This window comes from Trachypithecus francoisi, unplaced genomic scaffold, assembly GCF_009764315.1.
Source record: "Trachypithecus francoisi isolate TF-2019V2 unplaced genomic scaffold, Tfra_2.0 Lachesis_group0, whole genome shotgun sequence".
Classification (NCBI taxonomy): Eukaryota; Metazoa; Chordata; class Mammalia; order Primates; family Cercopithecidae; genus Trachypithecus; species Trachypithecus francoisi.
Genome location: NW_022681453.1, coordinates 143,908,649 through 143,927,231, shown reverse-complemented (window position 1 = coordinate 143,927,231; position 18,583 = coordinate 143,908,649). Strand labels below are relative to the sequence as shown.

The following is an 18,583-nucleotide window of genomic DNA, read 5'->3' as shown; positions in this document are numbered from 1 at the left end:
AAAGTTGTTGTCAGGTTTTTTTATTTTTACTAATAGGTGAGAAATGGTATTCTGTTATCGTTTTCATGTGTATTTCTCTTATCACAAGCACATTTGAGCATTTTCTTCTTATGCTTACGCACTACTTATATTTTATTTTTTATGAGCTGTTTATCTCTAGGCCAGTTTTTCCATATTAGATTGTTGGTCATTTTCTTCCCTATTTTTATAAGTTCTTTATTTTATTAGGTATGTTGGTCCTTTAATTTTTAATATTACAATATTTTTTGTATTTTGAAATTTTTATTTCACTATGATGTTGGGTTTTTTTTTCAATGTAACCAAAAATCAAATGTCTTTTCCCTTGGGCTGTTGGTCTTGAGTCTTAATAAAGTTTTCCCTACTCCTGTGTTATAGAGGAATTCACCCACATTTATACTTGTACGGCTTCATTTTTAACATTAAATCTCTGGTTCATTTGTAATTTATCCTATATGGCTTGAAGAATGTATCCAATCATATCTTTTTCCAAATAGTCATCAGTTATTCCAATGGGTTTTTTTTTGTCCTTCCCAGTGAAATTTTTAAAACAATTTTATTGAGAGATATATCACATACCATAAGGTTTACTCATGTAAAGTGTAAAATTCAGTGATCTCAGTATATTTATAGAATTCTGCAGCCATCATCACATTCTAATTTTAGAACTTTTTCAATATCCCAAGTAGAAACCCCTTACACATTTGCAGTCACTTCCTGTTCCCCAGTCCCTTCTCCTCCACTCCAGCCCCAGGCAATCACTAATCTACTTTCTGTCTCTATGGATGTCTATTCTGGTTGTTTCACATAAATTGAATCACATAATATCCTTTTATGATTTTTTTTCATTTAGTGTAATGTTTTCAAGGTTTATCATATTGTAGCATGTATTGGTACTTTATTCTTTTTATTGCTGGATAGTATTCCATTGTATGGATATACCACGTTTTGTTTATTCATCAGTTGATGGACATTTAGCTTGTTTCCACAACTTGGCTATTATGGATAATGTTTTTTTCACTATTTGTGTACAAATTTTCACATGTGCGTATGTTTTTATTTCTCTTTGGTATCTACCTAGAATGGAATTGTTGCATTATGTGGTAACTCTATGTTTAACACTTTGAGGAGCTGCCAGACTTTTTCCCAAAATGCCTTCACCAATTTATATTCACATCAGCAATGTATGAGGGTTCCAGTTTTTCCTTCCAAAGGAATTTAATAATCAACTGGTCTAGCTTCAGAAAAACCTGATGAGGTTTTTATTGAGATTACATTATATTCATAAATTAATTTAGGAAGGATTGACATTTTTAGGATAAGTCTCCTTATTCAAGAGTGTGGTATGTCCTTTCATTTGTTCAATTCTGCTTTTTTTTTTTTTTTTTTTTAGAAAAGGTCTCACTCCAGTTGCGCAGGCTAGAGTGCAGTGGCGCCAGCTCACTGTAGCCTTGATCTCCGAGGCTCAGGTGATCTTCCCACTGCAGCCTCCTGAGTAGCTAGGACTACAGGCATGCACCACCTTGCCCAGCTAATTTTTTGTATTTTTAGTAGAGATGGGATTTCACCATGTTGCCCAGGCTGGTCCTGAACTCCTGGACTCAAGCAGTCTGCCCACCTCAGCCCCACAAAGTGCTGGGATTACAGGTGTGAGTGAGCCACTGCACCCAGCCAACTCTGTTTTTATGTATTCAGTTTTGTTTAGTTTTTTTAGTCCAAAATCTATGTGAGATAAACATTTCTTATTAAATTTATGCCAAGGTATTTTATTGTTTGCTATCATAAGTGGACTCTCCTCTTTCATTACCTCTACTAACTGGTTTTTATTTGTACAGCTGAAAGCTCATTTTTGAGTGTTGATATTATAACCTGCAATTTGACTAAATTCTCTTACTGTTGGTGGCAGTTTTTTCATATAACTAGGAATAGTTTTATCTTTTCCAATTCTTATGCTTCTAATTGCTTTTCCTTATCCAATTGCATTGGTAATAACTTTAGCATCATGTTAAATAGTCGTAGAGATAGGCATCTTTCCCTTGTTTCTCCCTTTAGTGAGAGTTTCTCTTTTCCTCTTCAAGTAAGATTCTGGTTTTTTATCATATTAATGATGTATTCATCAATTACTGTTTTATTGTACTTTATTATTTTTAGCTACTGTCCACTCTTCTAACTACTTAAAAAGAATGGTGTATTCTGTATTTAACAATAGTCCATTGTTTAGCCATACCCTAATTTACTTAGCCAGTAAGCCACTGGCTATAAGCATGACCTCTGGAGTAAGAGCTGCGTGGATTCAAATCCTGGCTTCGATCACTTCTTAGCTGTGTGACCTTCAACAAAAAATTTATTATCTCTGGGCTGTAGCCTCTATGCTCATTAAAATGTGAACAGCAATATAACCTACAGCATATAGCATTGCTGGAAGGATTAAACACATTAATAAAATTCTTAGAAGAATACCTGGGACATAGTAAATGCTTCATAAATGTTAACACTTACCTTCCAGTTTTTGTCTATTACAGAAAGTGCTACAATGATATTCTTGACCATATACTATGTGCAATTGCGCAAATGTTTCTTTAGCAAAAGTACCTAAACGTGGAATTTTTTTGATTAAGGAGAAACAGTTTTAAATTTCAGTAAACAACTGTCATATTGCCCTTTAAAAAGGGGAACAAGTTATGTTTCCACTAACATTTTAGGAAAGCCAATGTTTTCCCCTACTCTTGCCAGAAATATAATCAGTCTTTTTATGACCTCCCAGTCTGACAAGAAGAAAATGAGTTGGTCCGATTAGCATTTTTTTTTTTTTTTTTTTTTTTTTTTTTTGAGACGGAGTCTCGCTCTGTCACCCAGGCTGGAGTGCTGTGGCCGGATCTCAGCTCACTGCAAGCTCCGCCTCCCGGGTTCACGCCATTCTCCTGCCTCAGCCTCCCCGGTAGCTGGGACTACAGGCGCCGCCACGTCGTCCGGCTAGTTTTTTTTTGTATTTTTTAGTAGAGACGGGGTTTCACCGTGTTAGCCAGGATGGTCTCGATCTCCTGACCTCGTGATCCGCCTGTCTCGGCCTCCCAAAGTGCTGGGATTACAGGCTTGAGCCACCGCGCCCGGCCCCGATTAGCATTTCTTTATTCATAAGGAATATTTTTATAAACTGCTGTACTTTTGTCAATTTTGGTCTTTTAAAAACTTAAATTCTAGGAGCATTTTGTAACTTTTATTAGGGAAGACAAATTATTGGATAACGTACAACTTTTACAAGTTGTAGGCAGAGACAAGGCTTGTTTCTGATCAGAGTGAGTAGTGAGGTTCACTGGAGGGATTGCTGGGCTGTGAATCTTCATGGACATATTTTCTCTTTTGAAAATGAAGAGTTAGAACAAAGAACTTTGAAGTTCCTTTAAGATTTCTGTATTCTCTCTGATGGTTAGAGATTCTATTTTTTCACATTTAATCCCTAGCACTGGGCCCAATGGCTACATCACAGTAGATATTTAGTAAATTCTAATGAAATTAAACTGCTTTTATGTTACCTCAGGATTCCTCAAGAAGACAGAGCAGTGCCCTGGCAGCAAATGGGGACACAGGACTGAGCACAGAGCCTGTTTATTAAGGGATGTAAGATGTTTAATGAGGCAGCTGTGAGTTTTGTCTGAAAGGAGCAAGTTCAAGCAAGTAGTCAGATGAAATAGTGGGAATATCCAGCAGTTGGGCTGAATACAGGTTATTGCCTGGAAAGCTGATCTATAGGACAGAAGGCTCTGCTGTGTGGCTGTAAATCCACTGAGGCACAGTAGTTTGATTGGTGGGGGTTGGATGTCAGGAAAGAACAGACAAGACTTGATGTGTCAACAGAAGGATGGGGAAATTAGAGAGGTTATTATTATCAAGCTTAAGTCTAGGCAGCTGGTTTGAAATTAGCCTGGGAACTCACACAAAGGAAAATAAGACCCTATTTTCTGGGTTGCTTAGATGATCTTCAGTGATCAAATCTTAGCTGCAGAGCTCATAAGATGTGCTGTATTTAGGCATGGACATGGAGGCAGTGTGGCAGGGTACTTCCTGAAGCTGTTTAAATGCCTTCTTCCTCAAATACAGATTAATCTGGGACTAGGGCAAGGATGAGTCTGCAAGTTCAGCTGTAGGAGACCTGGGCTGACAGAAGAAATATAAATGGAGCCAGAGGACTGAAATTCCATTGTAGTTCTGTTGTAGTTCCCTGTATCATCACTATCACCACATCCACCATTAGCAATTTGGTTAAGAAAAAAACAGTATCTTGAATGTACATTGAGCTTTTGATTCAAGATGCTCAAAACCTTTTTTTTTTTTTTGAGACAGAGCCTCACTATGTCACCCAGGGTGGAGTGCAGTGGTGGGATCCCAGCTCACCGCAACCTCTGCCTCCTGGGTTCAAGCTAAGGTTCCAGCCTTAGCCCCTGGGGTAGCTGGGACTACAGGTGCTGGCCACCATGCCTGTTTTATTTTTATTTGTATTTTTTTTTTTGTATTTTTAGTAGAATTGGGGTTCTGCCATGTTGGCCAGGCTGGTCTCGAACTCCTGTGACCTCAAGTGATCCACCCACCCTGGCCTTCCAAAGTGCTGGGATTACAGGCAAGATGCTCAAAATTTTTTTATCAATTGTTGACCCTTTAAAATCCTCGCAGTATATCTTGACAGTAAACTAAAATGGTATTTAGTTTCTAATGGAGAGCATTAATAGGATATGTAGAATATTAGATTTAGAACGTGGGCATATGAATCTTAGCATAATGCTTACTAGGAAATTCTGGAATTGATTCCATTTCTGTAGTTACAAACACACAGGAAGTTCCTAGTTCACTGGGACTTCCTGATTTGTTCTGTTTTTTGGTTTGTTTTTTTGAGATGGAGTCTCACTCTGTTTCCCAGTCTGGAGTGCAGTGGCGTGATCTAGGCTCACTGCAAGCTCTGCCTCCTGGGTTCACGCCATTCTCCTGCCTCAGCCTCCCAAGTTGCTGGGACTACAGGCGCCCACCACCACACCCGGCTAATTTTTTTGTATTTTTAGTAGAGACAGGGTTTCACTGTGTTAGCCAGGATCGTCTCAGTCTCCTGACCTCCTGAGCTGCCCCTCTTGGCCTCCCAAAGTGCTGGGATTACAGGCATGAGCCACCGCGCCTGGCCCTGATTTGTTATTTTAGCTTGCTCCTTCTCACCTAGAAGCTCTCTTTATTTCTGAGCAACCCTGGGGCTTGTCTCGTAGGACAGGATTTATTTATCTCATCAAGGCTGAATGTGCCTTAGGAAGTCATAAACATAAAAAGAGAAGAAAAAGAATATGAGAGTTGTAAGCCTTCCTACTGCTGAGATACTAAGTTACAATGGGTTGAATTTAGGATATGCAGTAGTCTGGCTTCTAAACCCCAACAGTGTTAATTTATAGCAAGTTAGTGGCTGTGGGGTAGGGAGGTTGTAGAGGATTAGTGTCTCATGGAAAGGCTCTTATACTTAAAAGTGGTACTGTGTCCGGAACTGGTGGGTTCTTGGTTTCGCTGACTTCAAGAATGAAGCCACAGACCCTCGTGGTACAGTTCTTAAAGATGGTGTGTCTGGAGTTTGTTCCTTCTGATGTTCGGACATGTTCGGAGTTTCTTCCTTCTGGTGGGTTAGTGGTCTCGCTGGCCTCAGGAGTGAAGCTGCAGACCTTCACAGTGAGTGTTACAGCTGTTAATATGGTGCATCTGGAGTTGTTCGTTCCTCCCGTCCAGAGTTGTTCATTCCTCCTGGTGGGTTCTTGGTCTCACTGGCCTCAGGAATGAAGCGTCAGACCTTTGCGGTGTTACAGCTCATAAAGGCAGTGTGGACCCAAAGAGTGAGCAGCAGCAAGATTTATTGCAAAGAGTGAAAGAACGAAGCTTCCAGTGGGGAAGGGGACCCCAGTGGGTGGCCGCTGGCTGGCTCCAGCAGCCTGCTTTTATTCCCTTATCTGATCCCACCCATATCCATTGGTCCATTTTGAAAGAGTGCTGATTGGTGTATGTACAATCCTTTTTTTTTTTTTTTTTTTTTTTTTTTTTTTTTGAGACGGAGTCTCACTCTGTTGCCGGGGCCGGGGCTGGAGTGCAGTGGCCGGATCTCAGCTCACTGCAAGCTCCGCCTCCCGGGTTCAAGTCATTCTCCCGCCTCTGCCTCCAGAGTAGCTGGGACTACAGGCGCCCGCCACCTCGCCCGGCTAGTTTTTTTGTATTTTTTAGTAGAGACGGGGTTTCACAGTGTTAGCCAGGATGGTCTCGATCTCCTGACCTAGTGATCCGCCCGTCTCGGCCTCCCAAAGTGCTGGGATTACAGGCTTGAGCCACCGCGCCCGGCCTGTACAATCCTTTAGCTAGACATAAGTGTTCCCCAAGTCCCCACTAGACCCAGAAGCCCAGGTGGCTTCACCTAGTAGATCCCGCACCAGGGCTGCAGGCGGAGCTGCCTGGCTGCGCCTCCTGCCCGCAGTCCTCAGCCCTTGGGCATTGAATGGGACCGGGTGCCCCTGCGCAGGGGGCAGCGCTAGTCGGGGGGCTGGGGCTGCAGGACCCCACTGCCCTGGGGAGGCTGGACATGGCTGGCTGCAGGTCCGGAGCCCTACCCCACTGAGAGGCAGCTGAGGCCAGGCGAGAATTCGAGAGCAGCGCTGTTGGGCTGGCACTGCTGGGGGACCCGGCGCACCCTCTGCAGCTGCTGGCCCGGGTGCTAAGACCCTGACTGCCCGGGCCTGGCAGCGTTGGCTGACTGCTCTGAGTGCAGGGCCCGCCCAGCCCACGCCCACCCTGAACTTGCGCTGGCCCTGGGCGCTGCAGCGCAGGCCCAGGCCGGGTTTCCGCCCGCGCCTCTCCCTCCACACCTCCCGGCAAGCAGAGAGAGCTGGCTCCGGCCTCGGCTAGCCCAGAAAGGGGCTCCCACAGTGCCATGACAGGCTGAAGGGCTCCTCAAGCGCCGCCAAAGTGGACGCTGAGCCTGAGGAGGCACCGAGATCAAGGACTGCTAGCTTGTTGTCATCTCTTAGTACCATTGGCTCAGGGCAGTTTCAGAGGGTAGGTGCGGAGAACAGGGATATTGTTTGCAAAGCTGGCTGACCTTGTGCTGGAAGAGATGGTATTAAATAGAGCAGCGTAGGTCCTGCTGCTGATTTTCTTTTTACACTGACGATCTATTAGTTACTTTAGTATTTTGTGCAAAGCTGTACAAATGTGTGTGAAATCCTTTTGTCATCCCCCATTCTACTGGAAAGTGATTGAAGTAAAAAGCTACTTGTATTCTAGCGATCGTAGCAATTTTTGGAAAGTTTAAATTATTGGGGGAAATTACTGGTATTATCTTTGTTGTTGTTGAAGCTTGATAGAGCCCCTTGTGTGTGTGTATAAGAAATAGTAGCGTGAAGATTTAAAAATAGCCTCGGAAAGAAAGAAGTTGCATTCATGTTATTTGTCTCAAGTGCTGTTGTGTCCTAAGCACCTCTGTATGAGGAAAGAAGTAAATCTGTTTTTATTTTCCTTTATACTGAGAACGATTGTTTCGCATTGAACCTTTCTGTTATGAAATGGGACCTGGCTTCACTACCTAAAAAATTAACTAGCAGTGGATAACAGAGTAGCTTTGCTGGCACCATACTAGTGTAGTAGCACAGTGAACCCAATGGAGTGATCTGTCATATCTGTCATATTACTGAACATTATCCAGACTCTTCCCTAAAGTAAGGATATTTTTAATGCAGAGCTTTGATGCCATGTAAAATTTCCTCATGCAACACAATGTGCTTATTGTGATTACAGTTTTATTTCATGGGTCCCTGTCAATTTTTAATGCAGAGCTTTGATGCCATGTAAAATTTCCTCATGCAACATTATGCGCTTATTTTGATTACAGTTTTATTTCATGGGTCCCTGTCAATTTTTGTAATGATAATGTCACAGTAATAACATGGTTAATGACAAATGAGAATTAAGGCATGTAGCATTTCCTATTCCCCACCTTACAACATACACATTTCTGTAGTGTTTTTCAGTCCAGCGGTGGAGAAGGTGGGGGATATACAGGAAGCTCTAACTCTTATGAATTATTGGACCAATTTTTCATTTCGTATCTCATAGATAATTGTAGAGTATAGGACCTATATCCATTGTACCTGGTACAACAGATACATGTAAAGCAGATAGGGAGGAAACAGCATAATTATCAATACTGACTCTAGAATTTTTCCATAGGAAGAACTTATGAACAGTAATTTGATTGAGGTGGAGGTTCTTTTTGGTAGCCAAGGTACTACCATGATTTTACATATAAAATACAACTTTTGCTCCAGTTACTAAATTCAATAAACAACATCTCTAGACCTGCCATGGTGGCTTGCGCCTGTAATCCCAGCACTTTGGGAGGCCGAGGCGGGTGGATCACCTGAGGTCAAGAGTTCAAGACCACCTTGGCAAAACCTTGTCTACTAAAAATACAAAAATTAGCAGGGTATGGTGGCAGGCGCCTATAATCCCAGCTACTCAGGAGGCTGAGGTAGGAGAATCACTTGAACCCCGGTGGTGGAGGTTGCAGTGAACTGAGATTGCACCACTGTACTCCAGCCTGGGCAACAGAAGAAGGCTCCATCTCAAAAAAAAATAAAGTAAAATAAAATAAATAAATAAATAACGTATCTCCAGGATAGACACAGTAAGTATTGATTGGCTAGTTTTCTTTACACAGTTTAATCATATAGGCATGCTATTAGGAAAAATATGTAAAATAGACTTAAAGATGTAGAAAGCATTCCTTAAATTATTGGAAGTCGTATTTTAGAAAATGAAATGTGTGTAGTGGATTTAATTGTAATGTCTATATGTCTGTTTTTAAAAATATTTTTTCCTGTTTTTAATTAACATCAGAATTTAACAATTCTTCAATTCTCAATTGTTGATTTTTGTTTTCTTCTAGGGGCCACCTTATCTTAGTTCCAGAATTTAGTCTTCCTTTGGAATACTACCTAATTCCCTTCCTTATCATAGTGGGCATCTGTCTCATCTTAATAGTCATTTTCATGGTAGGTACATTAACTTTTAATAATTTTTAAAAAATAGTATGGATGAATCTAAAAACATTGTATCGAGTGAGAGAATTTACACAATATGTACATAAAAGAGTACATATTGTATAAATTCATTTATATGAAGTTCTAGACAAAACAAAGATAATGTCAATAGGAAAAAATAGGAATGGTGATTTTCTCTGGGGGGTTAGAGAGAAGTGATCGATTTACTGAAAAGAGTATGAGAGAAGTTTTGGGGGATGACAGTCATGTTCTGTGTCTTGATAGAGATGTGGGTTGCAAAAATGCATGACATTTGTCTGGATTCACAAAATCAATTGTGTTGTACATTTCATTATATGTAAATTTTACCTCAAAAGAAAACGAACTGTAAAAAAAAAATTTACTAAACTGAGTAATGATTTGCATGCCAAAATATTTTAGGGAAAGTACACTGATATCTGCAACTTACTTTAAAATACACTGTAAAAAAATAAGAGGAAAAAGTAAGATGTATTGATGGCTAAATAGAGATGTGACAAAAAGCATAGTAAAATGTTGATTGTAGAATTCAGGTGGATATATGGGTATTTATTATAAAATTCAACTCTTCTGTATGTTTGAAAATTTTTATATTAAAGTATGAAAAAAATAATGTGAGAGCTTAAGGTTAAGGGGGAATGACATGTTATTTCTCCGTAATGGTGATTATCAAAGTATGGTCACAGGACTATTAGTAGGTCTACAAGGTCAAAATTATTTGCATAATAATATTAAGGTAATATTTGCCTTTGTTACTCTCATTCTCTTAGAGGCATGTAGTAAAAGTTTCTAGAGGCTACGTGATGTGCAATATCAAAATATTTGAAAACAGAAGCAGTTTGAAAATCCCTCTGTATTCTATTTTTACAGATATTAAAATAGATTTGCAAAGATATAAAACAGTCCCACTATTCTTGCCAACTTCTTTGTCATAAAGAATATGTATTTTAATATTCAGTACATTTATTATTATATTGAATTCATAGATTAGTTTAAAGATTAAATGCTATCTTTAAAATGTTCAGTCTTTCTATCATGCTATTGTATTTTTAAATTTACTTATTTAGGTCTTTGCATCAGTTGAATAATAATTTTTCTATAAATGTTTTGCATGTCTTCTTTTAGACTTATCACACATATAGTTTTTCTTGCTACCATAAAAGGGATTTTTGAAATTATATTTTATAATTGGTTATTCTTATAATTGAGTATTAGAGCATTGCTTTTTATTGAACGTTTAATTTTGGAATAATGTTAAGATTTACAGAAAGTTTGCAAAGAAGAGAATTCCTGTTCATCCCTCATCTACTTTCCCACATTGTTAAAATTTTACATCGCCAGGAGACTTTTGTCAAAACTAAGAAACTGACATTGGTACATTACTATTAACTAAACTCTACATTTTGGATTTTACCAGATTTTTCATTAATGTACTCTTTCTGTTCCAGGATCAAATCTAGGATACCACATTGTGTTTCATTATCCTGTCTTCCCTCTGGTCTATGACAATTTTCTGTTCTTGTTTTTCATGGCCTTGATGGTTTTGAGGAGTACTAGCCAGGTATCCTGTAGAATGTCTCTCAGCCTGATTTTTTTCTCATGATTAGACAAGGCTACAGGTTTTTCAAAAGAGTATCACAGAGGTGAAGTGCTCTTCTCATCACATCATATTTGGGGGTGTATGATATCTGTAGAACATCACTGATGATGCTAACCTTCATTCCTTGGTTAAGGTAGTGTTTGCTGAATTTCTCCATTATAAAGTTAATATTTTTTCCTTTTTCTACTCTGTTCTTTCTTTAGAAGTGAGGTACTAAGTATAGCCCACTCTTAAGGTGGGGGAAGGGGAGGGCATATCTGCATTATCTGAAATTCTTCTGCAAGGAAGATTTTTCTCTTCTCAGCATTTATTTATTCAACCAACCACTTACATTAGTATGCACTCATGTATATTTATTTTACACTTAGGTTATAATCTAGTACTATTCATACGTTATTTTTGGTTTTTGATTGTTTTTAAATTGCTTAACATTGGCTGTTGTCATGCTGGATCTTATGTTCCTTTGATTCAGTGCTATCCCTTTTTAAATGATTATTAAGCACTTCTTGACTACTGTCTTATACTATAAGATGCTTCTTTTTATATTTTTCTTGTCCCACCCCTAGCATCAGACCTTTTCCCAAGGAGTCTTGGTTTTTTTAATTAGAGAGTTGTATTTAGAAAGCAAGGTTTGGTCAGAGGACATTATTGATTTTTATGTATTAATCATGTAATCATGTCATTAATCATTAATCATGTAATTGTGTACCAAATTCCATTACAGTAATTTGTTTGTTGATTCCCTTGGGGTTTCAACATAGAAGCAAGAAAGTAGAGAGTAAGTTAGAAAACTAAACAACAGACGAACGAAAATACCCTTGGAAAACCAGGAGTACAAGTAAATATCCTTATACAGAGAAAGAATATAGACTAAAAACTTAAAATAAACATTATTAAATGGTGAAATGCTAGAAGCCTTCCCTTGAAAGTCAAGAACAGCGGGGCCGAGTGCGGTGGCTCACACTGTAATCCCAGCACTTTGGGAGGCCGAGGCAGGCGAATCACCTGAGGTCAGGAGTTCAAGACCAGCCTGGCCAATATGGTTAAACCCTGTCTTTACTAAAAATAGAAAATTTAGCTGGGCATGGTGGCGGGCACCTTCAATCCCAGCTACTCGGGAGGCTGAGGCAGGAGAATCGTTTGCACCTAGGAGGCGGAGGTTGCAGTGAGCTGAGATCTTGCCATTGCACTCCAGCCTGGGCAACAAGAGCGAAACTCCGTTTCAAAAAAAAAAAAGTCAAGAACAGGAAATGGATGTCTATTGTTCTACCTCCTTTAACATTGTGCTATATTTTTTGGGAAAATCAGAGGGAAAAAGCAGTGTAAGTCCTGGACATAAATCAGATTTTTATTTGCTTGACTTTTTAAAATGGGGTACCGGATTATATGTCTTTCATCTGTTGTAGTAATAATTGATTTTTCTCTCTTTTGTCATGTTTATGTTGGGTTACATTAATATGCTTTGTAAATTTTGAAATTCCATATAGTCTGCGGATAAATCCTGTTTATGATGTATAAATTTTGCCCTTACATCTCTGGATTATTCAGATTTCTAATATAGATTAATTTTTTATACTTGGACATCAATGTAAAAATCCTAGAATATTAGCAATCTGAATATTCAGGTAAGAGAAAGCTTTGGTTTTATGGGGCCAGAATAACCTTGACATCAAAACTAGACAATCCCTTGAGCACTGTTGGTAGGAAGGTAGAATGGAACAACCACTACAGAAGACAGTATGGCAACTCCTCAAAAAATAAAACATGGAATTACCATACGAGCTGGTAATTCCACTTCTGGGTATATACCAAAAAGAATTCAAAGCAAAGACTCGTATAGATATTTGTACACCATGTTCATAGCAATATTATTTACAATGGCCAACGATGAAAGCAACCCAAGTGTACATTGACGGATGAATGGATAAACAAGATGTGGAATATACATACAATGGAATATTATTCAGTGTTTTTAAGGAAGGAAATTCTGACACATGCTACAACATAGATGAACCTTGAAGACTTTATGCTATGTGAAATAAGCCAGTCGCAAAAGGACAAATACTGATTCTACTTATACGACATACCTAGAGTAGCCAAATTCATGGAGACAGAAACTAGAATGGTGGTTGCCAGGAACTGAGGGGACTGAGGAAGGGGGAGTAGTTGTTGTTTAATGGATACAGAGTTTCAGCTTAATAAGATGAAGTCTGTGAATGGATGGTAGTGATGGTAGCGCAACAGTATGAATGTACTTAAGCCATCGAACTGTACATTTAAACGTGGTTGAGTTAGTAAGGTTTATGTTGTGTATATTTTACCATAATTTAAAAAAAGCTAGACAATCAAAATTATAGCTCATAAAACTAAAGCTTTCTCTTACTTTCTAAAATAGTTTTTTTTTTTTTTTTTTTTAAGAAAATTTGGGTTATCTATTACTTGACATTTTTGTAGAGGATGCCTATAAAATCATCTAGGTCTAGTGACTTTTTCATAGTTATATAGACATTCAGATGGTTTTCCAGTTCCTACTAAATTGTATTTCTAAGAAATTTCCTGTTTTCAAGTGTAGTGGAATAAAGTGATTTATAATATTCATATACTCAAATAACAAAGAGAATTTCTACTATTTGTGGAATAAGTTATCTTTATTCATATCCATCTGTGCCTTTCACAATGTTGTCAGAAATTATTGCCTTATTAGTCTTTCATAGAAGTAGGTTTTCATTCAATAAATATTTATTCTGTACCTATGGTAAACTAGGCACTGTTCAAGGGTCTACAGATTCATCAGTAAACAAAATCGGTAAAAATCCCCAATGTTAAGCCGCTTACATTTTGGTAGAACTTAATGCTAAATTCTTTACTTTCTTTATCTTTATCATGAATTTTTGTTCTTATCATTTTCTTTCTTCTACCTTGTCTGGTTGTATGGCTTTTCTTTTTCTACTTTATTCAGCCAAATGCTTATTTTTTTCTTTCTAGTATATGCATTTAGGTTATAAATTTTTCTACAACAATAACTTTAGCTGAAACTCACAACTTTTGATAAGGAAAATTCTTGTTTTCATTCGACTTAAATTTAAAAGTTTTTCGTTTTAATGTAGGGTGTTTCTTTATCACTCTTAATGTTTCAATCCATATGAAGGGGGAACTCAGTTACTATAACTCTTAGCCCTTCTCTGCCCATTTACTCTTTCCACCTTAGAGGAGATAAAGTGTCTTATCTGTGTGGCATATTTAGGAAGAATAAATTGGGCACACTTGGCTCAGCTCCACCATCTTTGTTTTGTTATTAACCTGACTTTGGGACATAGATGTTGATTCAGCTCCTCCAGGGTTAGGGCTGGTTCTGCAATTCTGCGACAGGGTAAAGGGAAGGCCTACTTCGTTCCAGAGTTGTCTTTGTCTATATCTGAGTGGCTAAGGCAACCTAATTCTGTTGCTCAATAAAAAATTCTGTTTCTTGCACCGCACAGGGGTCATGCTAATCTTCTCTGTATCATTCCGATTTTAGTATATGTGTTGCTGAAACAAGTACAAAAAGTTCTGTTTCTCTCTCCAGTGAGTTAGTTGTTTCACCTTCCTCCTTTTGGCCAGTTCATGGTCTTATTTCTGAAGTTATTTAGAATCTAGGTGGCATGCTGATTATAACACCCCCTCAGAAAAGTAGATATTCATTATGATTTGTTCTGTGACTTATAAATTATTTCAGTACAGTTTAACATTTCCAAAATATGTATTTTTTCTATTGATTTCTAATTCAGTTGTGTTGAGGCAAGAAAACATTGTATGTTATGGATTCTTTGGTTATTTTCAAAAACCTCCTTTGTGGCATGGTTTTCTGATTAATTTTGTAAACATTCCCTGTGCGTGAAAAGACACGAAGGGCGGTTCTGTGTTCATTAGTTCGAACTTGTGAATTTGTTTTGTCTAGTCTTTTTTTTTTTTTTTTTTTTCTTTTTTTTTTCTTTTTTATTATACTTTAAGTTCTAGGGTACATGTGCATAACGTTTATATCATGTATAACTCCCCAATGCAATCCCTCCCTCCTCCCCCCTCCCCATGATAGGCCCCAGTGTGTGATGTTCCCCTTCCCGAGTCCAAGTGATGTCATTGTTCAGTTCCCACCTATGAGTGAGAACATGCGGTGTTTGGTTTTCTCTTCTGTGATAGTTTGCTAAGAATGATGGTGTCCAGCTGCATCCATGTCCCTACAAAGGACGCAAACTCATCCTTTTTGATGGCTGCATAGTATTCCATGGTGTATATGTGCCACATTTTCTTAATCCAGTCTGTCACAGATGGACATTTGGGTTGATTCCAAGTCTTTGCTATTGTGAATAGTGCCGCAATAAACATACGTGTGCATGTGTCTTTGTAGTAGAGTAATTTATAATCCTTTGGGTATATACCCAGTAGTGGGATGGCTGGGTCATATGGTACATCTAGTTCTAGATCCTTGAGGAATCGCCATACTGTTTTCCATAATGGTTGAACTAGTTTACAATCCCACCAACAGTGTAAAAGTGTTCCTATTTCTCCACATCCTCTCCAACATCTATTGTTTCCTGACTTCTTAATGATTGCCATTCTAACTGGTGTGAGATGGTATCTCATTGTGGTTTTGATTTGCATTTCTCTGATGGCGAGTGATGACGAGCATTTTTTCATGTGTCTGTTGGCTGTATGGATGTCTTCTTTTGAGAAATGTCTGTTCATATCCTTTCCCCACTTTTTGATGGGGTTGTTTGTTTTTTTCTTGTATATTTGTTTGAGTTCTTTGTAGATTCTGGATATTAGCCCTTTGTCAGATGAGTAGGTTGCAAAAATTTTCTCCCATTCTGTAGGTTGCCTGTTCACTCTGATGGTAGTTTCTTTTGCTGTGCAAAAGCTCTTTAGTTTAATGAGATCCCATTTGTCAATTTTGCTTTTGCTGCCGTTGCTTTTGGTGTTTTAGACATGAAGTCCTTGCCCATGCCTATGTCCTGAATGGTACTACCTAGATTTTCTTCTAGGGTTTTTATGGTATTAGGTCTAACATTTAAGTCTCTAATCCATCTTGAATTAATTTTCGTATAAGGGGTAAGGAAAGGATCCAGTTTCAGCTTTCTACTTGTGGCTAGCCAATTTTCCCAGCACCATTTATTAAATAGGGAATCCTTTCCCCATTTCTTGTTTTTGTCAGGTTTGTCAAAGATCAGATGGCTGTAGATGTGTGGTATTATTTCTGAGGACTCTGTTCTGTTCCACTGGTCTATATCTCTGTTTTGGTACCAGTACCATGCTGTTTTGGTTACTGTAGCCTTGTAGTATAGTTTGAAGTCAGGTAGCGTGATGCCTCCAGCTTTGTCCTTTTGACCTAGGATTGTCTTGGCAATGCGGGCTCTTTTTTGGTTCCATATGAACTTTAAAGCAGTTTTTTCCAATTCTGTGAAGAAACTCATTGGTAGCTTGATGGGGATGGCATTGAATCTATAAATAGCCTTGGGCAGTATGGCCATTTTCACGATATTGATTCTTCCTATCCATGAGCATGGTATGTTCTTCCATTTGTTTGTGTCCTCTTTGATTTCACTGAGCAGTGGTTTGTAGTTCTCCTTGAAGAGGTCCTTTACATCCCTTGTAAGCTGGATTCCTAGGTATTTTATTCTCTTTGAAGCAATTGTGAATGGAAGTTCATTCCTGACTTGGCTCTCTGCTTGTCTGTTACTGGTGTATAAGAATGCTTGTGATTTTTGCACATTAATTTTGTATCCTGAGACTTTGCTGAAGTTGCTTATCAGCTTAAGGAGATTTTGGGCTGAGACGATGGGTTTTTCTAAATATACAATCATGTCATCTGCAAATTTGACTTCTTCTTTTCCTAACTGGATACCCTTGATTTCTTTCTCTTGCCTGATTGCCCTAGCCAGAACTTCCAACACTATGTTGAATAGGAGTGGTGAGAGAGGGCATCCCTGTCTTGTGCCAGTTTTCAAAGGGAATTTTTCCAGTTTTTGCCCATTCAGTATGATATTAGCTGTGGGTTTGTCGTAAATAGCTCTTATTATTTTGAGGTACGTTCCATCAATACCGAATTTATTGAGCGTTTTTAGCATAAAGGGCTGTTGAATTTTGTCAAAAGCCTTTTCTGCATCTATTGAGATAATCATGTGGTTCTTGTCTTTGGTTCTGTTTATATGCTGGATTACATTTATTGATTTGCGAATGTTGAACCAGCCTTGCATCCCAGGGATGAAGCCCACTTGATCATGGTGGATAAGCTTTTTGATGTGCTGCTGAATCCGTTTGCCAGTATTTTATTGAGAATTTTTGCATCGATGTTCATCAGGGATATTGGTCTAAAATTCTCTTTTTTTGTTGTGTCTCTGCCAGGCTTTGGTATCAGGATGATGTTGGCCTCATAAAATGAGTTAGGGAGGATTCCCTCTTTTTCTATTGATTGGAATAGTTTCAGAAGGAATGGTACCAGCTCCTCCTTGTACCTCTGGTAGAATTCAGCTGTGAATCCATCTGGTCCTGGACTTTTTTTTGTGGGTAGGCTATTAATTGTTGCCTCAATTTCAGAGCCTGTTATTGGTCTATTCAGGGATTCAACTTCTTCCTGGTTCAGTCTTGGGAGAGTGTAAGTGTCCAGGAAATTATCCATTTCTTCTAGATTTTCTAGTCGATTTGCGTAGAGGCATTTATAGTATTCTCTGATGGTTGTTTGTATTTCTGTGGGGTCGGTGGTGATATCCCCTTTATCATTTTTTATTGCGTCTATTTGATTCCTCTCTCTTTTCTTCTTTATTAGTCTTGCTAGCGGTCTGTCAATTTTGTTGATCTTTTCAAAAAACCAACTCCTGGATTCATTGATTTTTTGGAGGGTTTTTTGTGACTCTATCTCCTTCAGTTCTGCTCTGATCTTAGTTATTTCTTGCCTTCTGCTAGCTTTTGAATGTGTTTGCTCTTGCCTCTCTAGTTCTTTTAATTGTGATGTTAAAGTGTCAATTTTAGATCTTTCCTGCTTTCTCTTGTGGGCATTTAGTGCTATAAATTTCCCTCTACACACTGCTTTAAATGTGTCCCAGAGATTCTGGTATGTTGTATCTTTGTTCTCATTGGTTTCAAAGAACATCTTTATTTCTGCTTTCATTTCGTTATGTACCCAGTAGTCATTCAGGAGCAGGTTATTCAGTTTCCATGTAGTTGAGCGGTTTTGATTGAGTTTCTTAGTCCTGAGTTCTAGTTTGATTGCACTGTGGTCTGAGAGACAGTTTGTTATAATTTCTGTTCTTGTACATTTGCTGAGGAGTGCTTTACTTCCAATTATGTGGTCAATTTTGGAATAAGTGCGATGTGGTGCTGAGAAGAATGTATATTCTGTTGATTTGGGGTGGAGAGTTCTATAGATGTCTATTAGGTCCGCTTGGTGCAGAGATGAGTTCAATTCCTGGATATCCTTGTTAACTTTCTGTCTCGTTGATCTGTCTAATGTTGACAGTGGAGTGTTGAAGTCTCCCATTATTATTGTATGGGAGTCTAAGTCTCTTTGTAGGTCTCTAAGGACTTGCTTTATGAATCTGGGTGCTCCTGTATTGGGTGCATATATATTTAGGAGAGTTAGCTCTTCCTGTTGAATTGATCCCTTTACCATTATGTAATGGCCTTCTTTGTCTCTTTTGATCTTTGATGGTTTAAAGTCTGTTTTATCAGAGACTAGGATTGCAACCCCTGCTTTTTTTTGTTCTCCATTTGCTTGGTAGATCTTTCTCCATCCCTTTATTTTGAGCCTATGTATGTCTCTGCATTGAGATGGGTCTCCTGAATACAGCAGACTGATGGGTCTTGACTCTTTATCCAGTTTGCCAGTCTGTGTCTTTTAATTGGAGCATTT

The 18,583-nt window shown here is 38.6% G+C and overlaps 1 protein-coding gene and 1 pseudogene across 10 annotated transcripts in view; one reads left to right on the top strand and one right to left on the bottom strand.

Moving 5' to 3' along the window:
- The window catches only part of RNF13 (ring finger protein 13), a 198,603-nt gene that overhangs the window by 126,539 nt on the left and 53,481 nt on the right, over positions 1-18,583 (top strand). For all 10 annotated transcript variants that reach the window (XM_033212341.1, XM_033212340.1, XM_033212336.1 and 7 more), the window contains one exon: positions 8,969-9,074. In XM_033212341.1, coding sequence (XP_033068232.1) covers positions 8,969-9,074 — 106 coding nt within the window. The remainder of the gene's footprint in view (positions 1-8,968; positions 9,075-18,583) is intronic.
- Positions 14,150-14,238, bottom strand: LOC117084637 (annotated as a pseudogene).